This window comes from Nymphaea colorata, chromosome 9 (genome assembly GCF_008831285.2).
Source record: "Nymphaea colorata isolate Beijing-Zhang1983 chromosome 9, ASM883128v2, whole genome shotgun sequence".
Classification (NCBI taxonomy): Eukaryota; Viridiplantae; Streptophyta; class Magnoliopsida; order Nymphaeales; family Nymphaeaceae; genus Nymphaea; species Nymphaea colorata.
In genome coordinates this window covers 7,704,917-7,720,706 of record NC_045146.1, presented here as the reverse complement: position 1 = coordinate 7,720,706, position 15,790 = coordinate 7,704,917, and the positions used below count along the sequence as shown (strand labels likewise).

At 38.3% G+C, this 15,790-nt stretch overlaps 1 protein-coding gene across 3 annotated transcripts; it reads left to right on the top strand.

The window, feature by feature from the left end:
- The first annotated feature begins 915 nt into the window (after positions 1 to 915).
- Positions 916 to 7,270, top strand: LOC116261589 (probable alkaline/neutral invertase F). Of its 3 annotated transcripts, none has more exons than XM_031640427.2 (5): positions 916 to 1,173; positions 1,629 to 2,310; positions 3,186 to 3,617; positions 4,814 to 5,372; positions 6,724 to 7,270. In XM_031640427.2, exons 2-5 carry the CDS (start codon positions 1,870 to 1,872, stop codon positions 7,014 to 7,016), a joined length of 1,725 nt encoding a protein of 574 aa, XP_031496287.1. In that variant the 5' UTR covers positions 916 to 1,173; positions 1,629 to 1,869; the 3' UTR covers positions 7,017 to 7,270. The 3 variants fall into 3 exon arrangements, with proteins under 3 accessions (XP_031496287.1, XP_031496285.1, XP_031496286.1); XM_031640425.1 differs by lacking the exon at positions 916 to 1,173 and adding an exon at positions 1,201 to 1,387; XM_031640426.1 differs by lacking the exon at positions 916 to 1,173 and having other exon boundaries at positions 1,201 to 2,310.
- Positions 7,271 to 15,790: the final 8,520 nt, after the last annotated feature.

Below are 15,790 nucleotides of genomic sequence, written 5' to 3'. Positions count from 1 at the left end.
AGGGCATGAAGTTTAGACAAGATATACCCGATCATGAAATGTTCTTGTGTGAATATGTTGAAATCCATATGGGACTTTAGGCCATTGGATTATCCTGATACACATCGATGAATTCATATTTAAACAAAAGAAAAACATGGAATAAACAAACTAAGGTTGTTATGTTTGGCATAGTAATTAAAAGCATATCCTAAGGGCACGTTTAGCAAATGAAACAGTTTGTAATTGTCTTATGAGTCTGCTTTAAAATTTGGAGCAGATTCATCAAACACTTTTTAATGTGTATAATGAATCTTGTCTTAATCTTTAAGCCATATTTATGAAACAATTATATATTATTACATTTACCAAACAGACCATAATGGGACATTTGACAATAAGAGGATATTTGACAATAAAAATACTAACGCAGTGTTATATGAATTTATGAAATACTATGTTTTAATATTTCATGACTCCAACTGTGTTAGTGCCTCGTTAGAACTCTAGGCGAACACATATCCAATACAAAATGTCCTAACCATTCACTACTCGGGCCCCGGACTTGGGACCTAAATACTTTTGGATCACGCCCTTTTTCTTATCTGATCCTTTTCCGGAGCCGATGATCCCCTACTACATACGAGGGGTGCCAAACAGATAAGTCGGTTCCACTTTGTCTCAGACCCGATCCAATCCAAGCGGCCAGCAATTAAGGGAGGCGCTTACGTGACCACGGGCTTTGCATGAAGACAAGCCGTCACATATGGTAAAATCAACGGTTCAGAACTGAAGCTGTTGTGACCCTCCACCTCTCACAGACAATACTAGCCGTTCGATTCCAGTGCTGGCGGTAGCACTCCGTCGTCCTTCATTCACTTGAGGCACTTGGCAACGAATGGCTCATGCAACCACTCTGATGCAGTATCAAAAAACAATAGGCAGGGCCACAGGGTGGTTGCTTGTTTCTCCGACTCCGACGCCCCCATTTTAAGCAAACGCGTAAAATTGCGGAGCTCTGTTCGATTCTCATGGCGATGCGATCATCTCTCCCTGTCTCTCTCATCATTTTGCATCCGATCTCTTCTCTGCAGCTCGTGGACCTGATTTGCCGATGGTCTTTCTTTGCTCTCCTTTGGATTGCCAATCACTCGGAGGATACCCGTGAGCGTTTCTCTTTAACTGTTGGATCGGGTACTCAACCATATATGCTGAACTGTTTCCATTGAACAATTCCTCTGCTTTTCCTTTCCATTTTACTTCGTGTCTGTGCTTTATGGGATTCGGTTGTTCTTCGTTCTCTTGATTTGACGAGCTGCGAAGAGATTAAATTTTCTTTCCATCCTTGTCTTGATTTCTTTTTGAAATTGATACGTGGTCTCTTCTTTTGCTTGAGGCGTTTCATGGGGTTAGGACTTCTGTTCGTATTTTTAGCTCTGTTCTACTTCAGAAGACTGGTTTTTGATGTTTTCTCTGTAAATTTGTGTTTGTTTTAGTTGCCTTGCCCCTTCTGGTTTATGGTGCCGCCTTTTTCTGATTGGTAGCAATCAGATGGATTATGCGTTTTGAATCTTGTGCGCGTGCATGTTATTGATTGTTTTAAACACTCTTTCCATTCATTGTTTCTTTGGATTTTGTTTTTCTGACAGTCGAACGAGAAAATCCAGTCCTGATCCTCGTGAAAGCGGCCCTAAAACCTTATAGGTCCTTCCCAACCCTCTTGTGCAAGGAAATATGCTCTCGGGAATCGAACTGTGACTGGCCATCTCACTGCTATGCCCTGAACTAATTCTCGCGGGTGTAAGTTTGTGGATGCTGCTGGAATAGGCCGACCTTCGGCTTACAAATTGCCAACAGAGGCTTTGTTGGTTTGAAGGACTTTAGGTCAATATGTCGTCATCAGATCTACAAAAGGAAGCAGATCGGTCAGATTTTCAGACAATTTTTAATGCCATAGAAAATGCAGCCACCGACTCACCGAAACTGAGGGAGAGAAGGCCATACCAAATTGATCGTCAACGGTCGTGTGAGGACTCCATGATGGGGGAGTTTGTTAACCAAAATGATTCTGCTGGACCCCAGTTTCTAGAAAGCTTGAAAACCGCAGGATCAACTGAAATTGTAGCGTCGCCAAGCAAACAATTAACTCCAAGCGCATGCAAACAATTAACTCCAAGCGCATCCTGGGGTTGTCATGCTTCCTTGAATCAAAACCCTATGGTGGTTGAGGCTTGGGAAACATTGAGAAAGTCCATTGTCTATTTTCAAGGGAATATGGTGGGAACAGTTGCTGCACTGGATCTATCTGATGATACCCTGAATTATGATCAGGTGTGTATACATTATACTCTTCTTTGCATTGATTTTTCTGTATATATGCATATAGAACATACATTCGTTTTTCTTTTCTTGTTTTCTTTAATACTCTTCAGCCCATTGTCAACGATGTGAATCCTTATGTTGGTATGATGTATGCAAATTGACATATTTATTAACTTAGAAGGAGGTTTAAGGTTTTGCTTGTTAATGTATGGGGAATGCTTGCAAGTAAAAACCTCTTTCTCTCTTTTCTTGTTCTTTAGAAGAATGGCTCGGCACAAGATTAGCAAGTTTTTAACAACATCACTTTATCTGCTGCCCTACGTCAATGAACAACTGATGTCAAGCTCACTGCAGACTAAGAGTAAAAATAAAAAATTATATGATAGGTTCATTAAATTGCTTAGTTAATCTGATGATAGGTAAACATATTTAGTTATGGGCCATTCAAGGTTTCATTGATCATTTTTTTGGTATATATTAAGGTTCCGTGTTCCCTCCAACTGGTTTTCATTCACTTTAAGGGTAATGCAAAAATTAAAAAAAAAAAATACAAGGAGCAGAAGATTTTTTATTGCTTTTCATTTAATTCATAAGGCTAATTTTGTATCCGTTTTTACTATTTTATTCCACAATTTGTAGGATACATCCGTGTAATTGCATGGTTTAGACATTAGTTGCAATAGCTCAAAATGATGCTTACTCCATCAGGTCCTATGACTACTCATTTATCTGCCACAAACAATGTTTTATTGAATTTGTAAGATGAAAATATTAATTTGTTAATATTTAAATTTTGATTCAGCTTGAAGCTTAATACCTCATACTCTTTGGAGTTGCCTATTTTTAGTTAGTACAGATTTTGACTTCTCATTGCCTTTTTTTAGGTATTTGTCCGTGATTTTGTTCCAAGTGGTTTAGCTTTTTTGATGAATAAGGAACCAGCAATAGTAAAAAATTTTCTTTTAAGGACTCTTGGACTCCAGTCGTTGGTGAAGCATGTTGACTGCTTCACTCTTGGTCAAGGGGTTATGCCAGCAAGTTTCAAGATTCTCCACAATCCAGCAAGAGGTACAGAGGCAACAATTGCTGACTTTGGAGGAAGTGCTATTGGAAGAGTTGCACCAGTTGATTCTGGGTTTTGGTGGATAATCATGCTGAACGCTTACACAAAAGCTACAGGAGACTATTCTCTATCTGAGATGCCTGATTGCCAAACAGGAATGAGGTTGATATTATCACTTTGCCTTTCTGAAGGATTCGACAATTTTCCAACGCTGCTTTGTACAGATGGCTGTTGTATGGTTGATCGTAGAATGGTGAGCATTTCGCGATTTATTTTGATCTACAACTAGAAAATGTGATGCTTTCTTTTTTCTTTCCATAACCAGCTTGAACATACTTCTACTGAATCCCCCCCCACCCCACAATATCTTGGGTTTTTTTTTTGTAAATTTTCCTTAGACATCCCTAGCACGTTGTTGATGCCTTTGGCTGTTATATACCTTACTACTATCTATGATTCTGATTGGTGATTGACATATTTGAATGCAGAAAAACATTTCTTGGGATCATTTTCTCATTTGTGAATATAGAATACTTGTTATATTCCTTGAGTGTGTACTTTTGAAATGCACATTGCTATTAAGTACCTTGATTGCCAGCCTAGCAATTGAAGTTTGTGAAATGGCAATCTGTTTAAACCTTTTTCTTTTGTTTGTTTGAAAGGAATTATGTCGGCTGTGCTATTTCTCTTTCCATGAAGCGACAATAAAAGTTTGAGAGAACCAGCCGCTCAAACTTTTTTCGCAATTCTACCGCATAAGCTTGACTTTGGCTTAATATATTACCTCTTGATCTACGTCACACGGGTACTGCTGGAAGGGCACCAGAGACTGTGTGGGTACGGCTGGACAAGGGTGTGGGTATGGGACGTGGCTTGGACACCGCAGACTCGCATATCTTTTTTTAAGTATATTTTGGTAACTTTTGTTTAGTAATTTTATATTTTATAAATATAGACAATAAACAAATGTTTTTGAGGAAATAGCAACATAGATCTGTGCTGCACCCATGCCTACATCCTTGTGACATAGATCTGGATGCTTCTCCTTGGATTAGGAATAGTAGTATCCTCCAATTTCAGGTATATGACTGATGGTTATCTGCCCTTTTTGGCCTAATTTTCTAATTAGAATTTTAAATCATGGGCAAATTGCCTACTGTATGGCTATTAGTTACAACGTAATTATATTATAATGCTGCCTAACTCAATGTTGTCCTTTCAATTTCACTAATGCTAATGTACTAGTTCTCTGTGACTCATGGACAATAAAAGAAGACGCCAATTTAATTTTTTTAAGAATTTACAGGTTTATCTGTCGGATCTAGCATTCCAGGCATTTATTATCATTATTTTATTATTTCAAAGAATCTTTGAATGTGGTATATTGGATTTTGATTCTTCTTATCGTCATATCTTTATAATTCACTTTTTTGTGTTTTTTTTTTCCAGGGCATTTATGGTTATCCTATTGAGATACAAGCATTGTTCTTTATGGCACTAAGATGTGCCCGTCGGCTTTTGAGGGCTGAAGGTGGTGGGGAAGGATTTATCGGGATGATTGACAAAAGATTACGTGCTCTCAGATATCATTTACGTAATTATTTCTGGCTTGATTTTCAAAAACTAAACAATATTTATCGCTATAAGATGGAAGAGTACTCTCATACTGCAGTTAACAAGTTCAATGTCAATCCCGAATCAATCCCAGATTGGATATTTGATTTCATGCCAACAAATGGTGGTTACTTCATTGGAAATGTCAGTCCAGCCAGAATGGACTTCAGATGGTTTGCTTTGGGAAATTGCATGGCAATTTTATCATCATTAGCTACTAGTGAACAATCCAAGGCCATAATGGATCTTATTGAGGAGAGATGGGAGGAGCTTGTTGGGGAAATGCCCCTTAAGGTTTCCTACCCAGCCTTAGAGAGTCATGAATGGCGTATAGTCACAGGCTGTGATCCTAAAAACACAAGATGGAGTTATCATAATGGTGGTTCTTGGCCAGGTTAGTGCACCCTCTCTCTCTCTCTCTCTCTCTCTCTCTTTCCCTCTCTCTCTCCCTCTCTGTGTGTGTGTGTGTGTGTTTCTCTTCCATGCATTCCCAGACATGCAAGCATATTCCTACCAGACCAACACCAAATGGTATAAACATGCAACAGCCTACAGATGAAGGAACAAGGATATGAATGGACGCTCCTTCTGTTTGTGTTGGACATTTAGATGCATTCTGCTGAAGTCCTTGAAGGCATTTTGGTTTTAACTTTTAACCCATGATTGCATATGCAAGATTATCATTCAACTAAACATCCACTCTTTCATATATAATTGTACATTTTTTCCTAATAGCTGATTTAGACATTGCCTTCAGTTGGATTTAAAAATACAATCTACGGATTATTGAAGACCAGCAATTAGCATATACACTGGAATTGGAATTCATAGCTGCAAGCCTGCAAGTGATAGCAAAAGAAAGATGTATCAGAGCTGGAAAAATTGAACAGCACTTTAGTATTAGAAACACAGGACAGCCAATAGCATATGTTCCAGTCGCTATTTGTTCTGATGGCTCTTTTGATTGTGAAGTTTTTGTGCAATATAATCAGTTTACATTTCCATGCAACTGAACCTATGGCTCCATAGCAGATCCTCATAGTCTCATTTTAAGGGAACAGCTAGAGGCAATAAGGACATTTATGACTTTGGTAGCAAGAGTCTTATGTTTCACAAGCGAAGTTTCTTGCACCTTCTCCTGAAAGCATCTCTCTATTAGATTCATGTATCTCCTAGTTCCACCCATGGTGCTTTACGTATTTGCATCTGATTGAGTGATGTGATTACTAGGGTTCGATTCAGTTAATATTAGCATTTTACTTGATTCCTAACGAGAACCTGATCTGGGAAATTTACTAGGCTCTAAATTCTAATTTTACTTAATTTTTGACTTCAAGCTAGTCTGGTCTTGTCAGCAACTTATCATAAATAGTTAGATTCTAGATTCGGTATTAGATTTCCCTCTCTAAAACTAAATTAGTTTAGGTTGGTTAATTTTTTTTTTTTTAAAAAAAAACTTCATAGGGTGGAATTGTGGAAATGAACTAGTTACAACTTACAACTTAATTATTCCCTTGAATTTTTTATATTGAGATATTTGATACTTACACCTAGTTATGCTTCAATATGTAGATCCCAATATTTTCTTTTAAGTGCCTCAATATGCCTCCTGTCTTTGAAATTTTTTTATTCACTAGTCTGCAATATAATTTTTTACCAAAATGCTTGCAACTTAAGCACAAAGCTTATTCTCTTTTTCATAACGAGATTCACAATTTCATCTAATGGGAACCTTGTTTCTGCAGTTCTTTTATGGTCACTCACAGCTGCATGCATTAAAACTGGGCGACCGCATATAGCAAAAAGGGCTCTTGAACTGGCTGAGAGCAGGATTTGTCGTGATGGTTGGCCAGAGTATTATGATGGTAAAACTGGTCGATATGTTGGCAAACAGTCACGCAAATTTCAAACCTGGTCAGTTGCAGGTTATTTGGTCTCCAAGATGATGCTTGAAGATCCATCGCATCTTGGTATAGTCTCACTTGAGGAGGAGAAGCAAAAGTCCACGCTTGTTAGGTCAACCACATTTAATTGCTGAGTCTTACTAATGGCAAGTTTTTCTTGTGTGTGTGGTCAGAAGTTTATTCTGATCTCTGATGGCTCGCCTATCTCTGCAGCACAACCAGAAGCCAGGCAACAGCCCCTTTTCTTTACCAAGTCAACAAATTTAATTGCTTACTTTAGAAATGTTTGTTATATGTCTGTGCTCTTATCTGTATTGAGTGTACATGTCCAATTTTACATTGTAAAGCCTAATGTTTTGAAAGCATGAAATGTTCAAGTTGTGGAGCCCTCTCCTGTGACCAATAAAAGTTCTGTTGGAGTTTTCATGTAAAACATGAAAATTGTACAAGTTTTTGACACTTCATTAGTTGGCATCTTTGTTCTTTAACAGCACTCCTAGTTAAGTCCTTTGTTTGAGAGCCTGGGGTTCCTCTCAATTAAGCGCCTTTAACAATTAATGGCTGAGTTCTCTGTTGGCCACATGCTTCAGCTGCTACATTGTACTCGTTGCAATAAAGTGATGAATACTGTTCATTCCATGTTCTAAATCCGTCGGGAGGCTGGTCTGGAAGAGTGGGCGTATGTTCAAATCTGATTTTTTTTATTAACCTGGAGTACTAGGGCTGGTTACTTTGAATTCTCCTTCAAATTTTGCACAATTTTAGCTGCCGTCCAACCTCTCTTTCCCATGTAACTTGACACCTTTTTCTTTTTTGATACATTTGCGTGTTGTTGTGTGGAGTGATAGATAGATATCGATTATTGAGAGAGAGAGAGAGAGAGAGAGGTTAGACAAGATGACTAATGGCTGACATATTATGTTTATCTGGCAGATTAGGGCTGCCACTGTGCTTTTGAAAGAAGATGGAAATGGCATGCTTTATATATATATATATATATATATATACATAAGCTGGCCATTTATGTGGTCGGATGGTTATGTTTTTATCTTGTATTGTTAAAAACCATCGCAAAAGGTGCATTTGCAATGACCAATCGTTTGACTACCATTTTAAAAATGGAATGTACTTTTTGAGTCATTTTCTGGCAACACAAAATAAAAAAATAACCATTCAGCCACAATGGTAGCCTGTTTATTTTAATTCCTCTCTCATATATATATATATATATATATATATATATATATATATATATATATATATATAGAGAGAGAGGCTTAGTGGTGGATGATTGATTTCAATTTTCTTTATATATGAAAATAACTGAGTCTCTCATCTACTAGGCTTGATGAGAATCATTTAAGTGGTTGATTCCAAAATCATCAAAAGATGAAGATTTAGCTTTTTCAAGAGTCCAAAATACCCCTCAAAAGTGACAAAGGTTTTTGTTTAAGGAAACTCATTTGTTTTCCTTTTCCTATTTCTTTTTCTCCCATTCTTTTAAGACTGAAGAGTTATTTAAACTCTTGGAAAAACAGTATGTTTCTACATCTACAACCTAATTTCAATAATCTAATTTCATTAGAACCAATGACCCTGATGATTTTTGCCAAAGTTTGATATAGGAAGCTCTGATAACTACGTAATTTCTTATATATATATATATATATATATATATATATATATATATATATATATATATATATATATATATTCAATGCCAACTTGATTGACAAATTAAATGGAACTATTGAGAAATCTATTCCATGCCAATGAAGATTAAGGGCCTAACTAGATGTTCTTTTGTTGACCTCAACTTGAGACGAGTGATTTAAAGGGCATATAAAGCAACCCGCAAGTTTGTTCTTGATGTCAATATATTGGACTGACGTTGCAAGTCCATGGTTCAAGGACCAAACTGCCTATGTGATATAAACACCAAGAGGAAAGGGCTCGTCGATGTGGCTTCGAACAAAAACTTTTGCTATCAATCACTTTTAAGGACAGTGAAAGCTTGAAACCGTATGACTATCACTTATACCTTTTGCTTCATGACTGTGATTCACAACGCCAAAAGCTTTTGCTATTTCTACTTCAGCCTCTGATTTGGAAATAGCAGTTATGAATCACAGTCATGAAGCAAATGACTGGTATGCTTCCCTGACTCGAGCTGGAGAAAGACCCTTCATCTTGAAAGAATGTAGGGGAAATTGTTGGTTGATATTATATAGTGCTCTGTTAATAGATTGCAACATGTAATATTTCCCTTTCTAGTGATTTTGAGTTGGAATACAGCTTTGTAGTTTAAGTGGAAGCAATCACTCTAACGAAAATTCAACTTATTTCGTGTGGTTGATCTACTTTGACGAAAAGTATATTCCCTTACATATTTTCTCCTTTCCCGTTTGTCGTCAATGAGTTTTTAGTGAACTGCAGTGTCGTTAACAAACAACACTAGAGAGCTGGACATAATTTGAATGGTAACTTGTGTTAATTAATAGTAGCTCTATATTTTGACTCTTAACGAGTTGGGTGCTTTTTGTCTTCAAATCATAACTATAAATTAAGTTGCCCATCCTCGGGAGAAAGAGAGAGGTGGAACACTATTTCTCATGTATTAAAGTTAGATATTTGATATTCATGAAGCTGGTCTCATTGCTTCTCATAATGAAAGCAAATCCTTGATCCAAAATTCCCATTCTGAGTTGTAGGTATTAAGTACTACTGTAAAGAGATGCATGTTGGAGGTATTGGTTTTAGGATAAAAAAAATAGATTGCTTACGTTTTTAAGTCTAAAACTAACTAGGTCAACATCTACAAAATTCACCATCTCAGGGAGACTTGATATTTAAGAATCCCCAAAACTAAAACTGGGCATGCTCTAAGCTCATGGATGGTTAAAGTTTCTGCCGTTCTAAAATTTTTATCCTAAGATGAGGATGCCTCATCCACAAAAAGAAAACCACATTAATAAAAAAAAGGTTATGGAAGGTAGGCAGCAAAATACCAAATGATTTTTAAAATTACAAAATTGAAAAGTTAAATATTGGACTGGAAAATGACAAGTAAATTATGGTGTTATCAGGAGTAAGAGAAATATCCATTATAATGGAGTTTTCAATCGATAAAAAATACAATAAAGTAGCCCTGCAAGTGTATCCATAAAAGCAGTAATATAAAAGAAAGAAAGACCTACAAATTCTCTTTAATTTTCAAATATTGAAAAGTAGAAAGCTTGTCTAAATAACAAAATCCCAGAGCTGTCTCTCCTTTCGTCGTAGATTTCTTCTCTTTTAAAGGGTAATCCTTCCTTGCAATGTAATGTCACTATAAGTTTTGAACGTCTGCAGTATATGTCGTTGCATCAAATAGAATCTAACGGGAATGAAAAGGAAAGAAAAACTAAGGTTCAAGTAGAAACTTCACCCTCAGTGAAAAGATGGTGAGAAAAAGATTCTAGAAGGGCACAATGCATGCTTATCACCAAACAACCAACTTTGTAAAGAAGACTGTACCCACATACTGCATAGAGTGAAAGATAAAAGAAAAGGGAATCTAAATCCAATTACTATTACAACGAGAATAAACACAAATCCATATGAACCAAAAGAAAAAGGAGAAATTTACTAGCCACTACTGGTAATCTAATCTCCAATGATGTAGAAAGAAAAAGAAGTGAGGGTGAGTCGGATGGACTGCTTCGATGATGAGGTGGTAGGGCTCGTCGATGGCTCCACAACCAAGTCGAGCGTCAGTTTGCCAGTGGGCGTGTTGGGCCAGCAAGGCTTTGCAATGGGAGAGAAGAAGAGAGGAAGAAACGGAAAAGGAAAGGGAAGTGGAGAAAGTACAGGGAGAAAAGGAGCGGGAAAGAGAAGCAAAGATGGCGATAGGAAAGAGAGGAGACAGGGAGAGGAGAGAATGGTGGGAGAGAGGGGGGCATACTGGGTGCATGCCATCAGTGAAGAGCACCATCAAGGGGAGAAGAGGCAGCGCCGGGTGCAAGGAGAGCACGCTGCACCATTGGGTTGGAGGGAGAAGAGAGAGATCCAGCGAGTCAAGGGGAAATGCAGGGCAAGGTCGAAGACTCAATGCTGCTCGATGAAAATAAAATTCGATGGCGCAGCATGCATCCGTTGGATACATTTTCCTTCAGACAATTTGTGTGTGTATATATATATATATCATCAAAAAAATAACAGCAGAAGAAGGGAGACAGAAACCTTGAATCCCATCAGGTACCCTCCCACCCACTCTCTCGTCGCTCAGAGAAACAAGGCTGCCTCCACCGGACCTGTTCCCCCTTTCCTTCTCTGTCTGCACGTCTTCCTGCGAGGAGAACCATTGGGTGGCTGCCATCCGACGATGCCCTTCGCCTTCCCATCCGTAGGTTCCGTCACTTGCCCTTTCTTTTCTTCAATTTTTTTTGGTTAGTATGGCCAGCCCTCTTCTTCTTAGGTGCCTTCTAGTAAAATTCTAAAACAGGGCAAGCTACCATGATAACTGTGTGATCAGCACCAAGCGGCGTTTTGATCCCTTTCTGCAACACAACCACTCCACGACCATTGGTGTTCTGGAGGTTAAACTTTCTCCAACTTTGTGTTTGCATTACTATATGTTAAGGTATCATGTGTACGTAACAAAGGTGTAGGATATTAAAGTATGAAACAGGGGTTTCGTGTCACCAAGCCATCTTCCCTCCGCTCCTTCCATACCATGTGTCTCTTTTGCCTAAATGGTTTATGAACCATATTCTCTTTCTTGTCCCAATGGTCGCCAGTTGGGAAGTGATATGTAATGACTCCATGTGCAATGCAAATGAGTCATCTTATTGGCAAGTTTGTGGGTTTCCTTCTAATCATGAACTTGCTTGCAATCGTCAATTGAATTTTGCTTTTTATGGTTTCTATGCTTTGTTTTTTTCATGAGGTTTTTTAAGTGTTTTTTTTTTTTTTCTTTTCATCTTATTCTATTGATTGAGATTTAATTTGGTCGTCGCTGGATCTACATCCGACTCTACCCACTTTGCCCATGTCTTCAGTCCAGACGCATAGCCAATCGATTGGTTCATATCACTGAGCCATGTGCATCTAAAACGATGCATGCACATGTAACACTTGTTCACTTGGGTTCTGCATATCCCACCAACAATATGAATCAGAGATCAAAACATCGAGGCCTTTTTTAGTGGAACATCCCTTAGATTCAGTAATTTTCTCGAGGGAGAATATCAAAATATATACTTGATCTTCCATGAAATAAGGTTTGGTTCATAATATTTCCATTTGGGAGAGCTTGTCTTACCTATTCTTGATCAATGAACCACAGATGCTCATGTTAACAAACTGCTTATGTTAAAAACCATCGATCCATTCTAAACAAGATAAGGAAAGCAGTTGAAGTTTAGGAAAACTCAATGTGAGGCCCCATCACCATGCAATTGCAGTTTCATGGGGTTGTTTAAAACAATCCTCACTTGGGCGTGGCAGCTGAACTCTTTCTGGCCGCAATAAAGAGCCCTGCTAACCCGTACAAGTGCAACACTAAGGGCCTGTTTGGTAGGAGGGAAAGGGAGGGAAAGGGAGGAAAAGGAAAGGGAAGGGAAGAGAAAGGGAAGGGAAAGGAATGAAATGTAAAGGAATGGAAAGAGTTGATTAAAAATGTTGTTTGGATAGAAAGGGAAAGGAAAGGAATGTAATAAAAAAAAGACTAAATAACACATAGATTTAGAAATGGGTGAAAAAAAAGGAGGGGTAGTATGGGAACAAAAAACTTTTTCACTTACTTTCTTTCATTTCCTTCCCAATCCGTCCGATTTGAGAGGGGAGGGATTTACACTAAACAATCCCTCCCTTTCCTTTCCTTTTCTTTCCCTCTCCTTCCAACCAAACAAAGGAGGGATTGCTCAACCCCTCCCTTTCCCTCCTGCCAAACAGGCCCTAAAGAAAAATTTAAACAAAAAAGTCAATTGGGACTTCAACAAGGGTATAGAACTTTGAGGTCTTTAGCGTTCTATTAACAATCTATCAATCTATTTCCTACATCTGTTGGTTATTCAAAGAAGCTACCATCGGCAACAAGTAAAACATTAAAAAAATAATCATAATTGAAATCGTCGCCTCCTGGGTACCCGGACAAAGATAACTGTAAACGAGCATTACCCAAAAAGAAAAACAAAAACAAAAAGAGAGAAAGATCGAGCGAGGGTTGTGACGATGTCGATTTCTGGAAGGACCTATTCATGGAGTCACTAAAAAGGGGTGCCAGTATTTTCTGGTAGATAAGGCAGTGGAGGGGCTGGATTGACAACCATGGAGGCTCAACATCCAGCATGAACACTTCCTTTTTTTTTTTTGACAGAATAGACAAAACACCTTTTGTTTTCTTTTGATATCTCAAGATGATGAACCTCATTTTTAGGAATTGCATAGTGGAAAAAAAAACCCAAAAATAAAAACATCTGATTATGATTGTGTGGGTGAAAGGGCAAAAGAAAAAGAAAAAATGGAGAAAGAACGAAAAAGAGAAGGGGAGTATAAAAGAAAAGAGGATAAAAGCAAGGAGAAAAACGGATAGCAATAGCAGAAGCTTGGGATAAATTCGATGCACGTCCAAAGGTGAAGCAGTTCGTTCAACTGGAAAGGATAGTTTGTCGGTGGTGGTGTTTGTCCGAGCAGGGAGATGGAACAGGTCCGGTGGAGGCGACCTTGCTTATTTGGGCAATGTAGACAACAAAGGGAAGGGCAGGGGGATTCGGCAGGGGACGGGGTCAGGCAGGTTTTGTTGGGGAGGCGGGTAGGGCGGAGGAAGGTGGTAGATGGGGGAATAATGGAGAGAGTGTGCGGGAGGTCACATTCAAGGGTTTTGTCTGCCCTCTTTTGCTTTTATTTTCTTTTTTTTTTAATGATATGTTCGCATATATATATATATATATATATATATATATATATATATATATATATATATATATATATATATATATATATATATATGTGTGTGTGTGTGTGTGTGTATGTGTGGGGTAAAAAGCATCATAAAAGGAACTTTTGCGATTGCTCGTTGCTTTGACCACTAATTTTAGCGCCAGAATGCATCTTTTTGAAAGTTTTCAGTGACACAAAATAAAAATGTATCCGGTTGCAGAGGCAATCGGCTGAGTTCAATCTCTCTCTCTCTCTATTTATATATATATAGAAAAATTCAAATCGCGATCCTACCTTTATGGCCGGATGATTATTTTGTATTTTGTGTTGCTAAAGAGGCTGCATTTGCAATAGTCAGTTGTGATAGTTTTTAATGACACAAAACAAAAAATAATAATAATTTAGCCACAAAGGTAGACGGGTGATTTTATTTTTCCTATATATTTATGTATTTCATTTTCAAATATCCAATGAACTTGTATCTTATAGATCTATTACCCAATTTATCAAATTTGAATATGAGATATTTGGATGCGCTATAAATCTCTGTATCTTAAGGTTGTTGAGATCTAGTTTAGTAACTGCCTATTTCTCGTATGCAGTAGTTGGAACTATTTTATATGGTACAGTTTGAAGTGTATGTAAGTGTTGCCATGGGTTTGCTCAAAAAAAAAAACTTTTAGTAGTTGTGACCCTAGAAATCTAGATCTCACCATGTGCAGAGGGTTCAATTATACCTCTTAGCAATACCATTTTATTTTGGTCTAGATCTCACCATGTGCAAAGGGTTCAGTTATACCTCTTAGCAACATCATTTTATTTTGGTATTCTAGGCATTTTTTATGTGCCTATTTGTTAAAGAATCATTTCAATATTCAAAACATACTGAAGGCATATGCACCTCACTTATCAGATCTTATTTAACTTGCCAACATAGTTGGATTTCAATTTCTTTTTATATTTTACATTTTTCAAAATCCTTTGATTTTTATCCAATTAGATAAAGGCAATCATATCATGGGAATAAAAAACGGGACCTGTTCGAGTGCATCACTGTAATTAAAAAATAGGAGAATATGTAGTTTCCTTTTCTTTTCCTTTTTAAACTAAGAATGTCATTTAAAAAATGATCAATTTTTCATATAATAAGTTTTTTTTTTGAAGCACTTAATTAGACTACCTATTTGTTGAAATCATATCGAAGCTTTCTATCTTCCACATAATTAGGCATATGTTACAACTTTTTCAATAGATAATAAGGCTGGTGTTCTTGGCTCACCCTCAGTTCAAAAAAAATGAACTTTTGTTTTATCCAATAAGATGTACATTAAGAGGTCGTTTGGTGGCCACAGGACACGCAGAACAGGACACGCGTGTCCTGTTTAGCAGATTTCTTCATCAAACGGTGGACACCGGACAGACTGGACAGGACGGACGACTGAAAGAGGGTATAAATGATTTTTTTGTTCCTATCCGTTCCGAGCTAACCCTCGGAACAGACATGACAGAAAATTGACTCCTGCCCCCGACGACCCCGATCCCTCGGCCTCTGCCCCCATCTCCTTCTCCCCGAGCCCTCGACCTCTGCCCCCATCTCCTTCTCCTTCACCTCCGCCTCCATCTCTCCTGCCTTTCTCCTCTTCTCCGCCCCCAACCTTACTTTCTCCTCTATCTCCGCCCTCATCTACGCCCCCGTGCTGCCCTATTCCTATTTCTCCCCTTCTCCTCTGTCGCCCGAGCTGCCCTAGCCGTCACCCTGTAGCCCCTTCTTGTCTTCCTTGCCCCTCACGCTTCTTCACCCTCCTTCAACCTCTCGCCTCCTTCAGCTGCCCCTCGCCCTGCCTATCAAGCAATCTGCAACCTCTCCGCCTAGCAGCTCCTCAGCTTCCTCTTCTCCTCTCCTTAGCAGGAACGACAGCTCTCTGCAGCAACGACTCTTCCACATCTCTGTCGAGGTTAGACGCAGGTTGTTTCTCTCTTTCTTTCT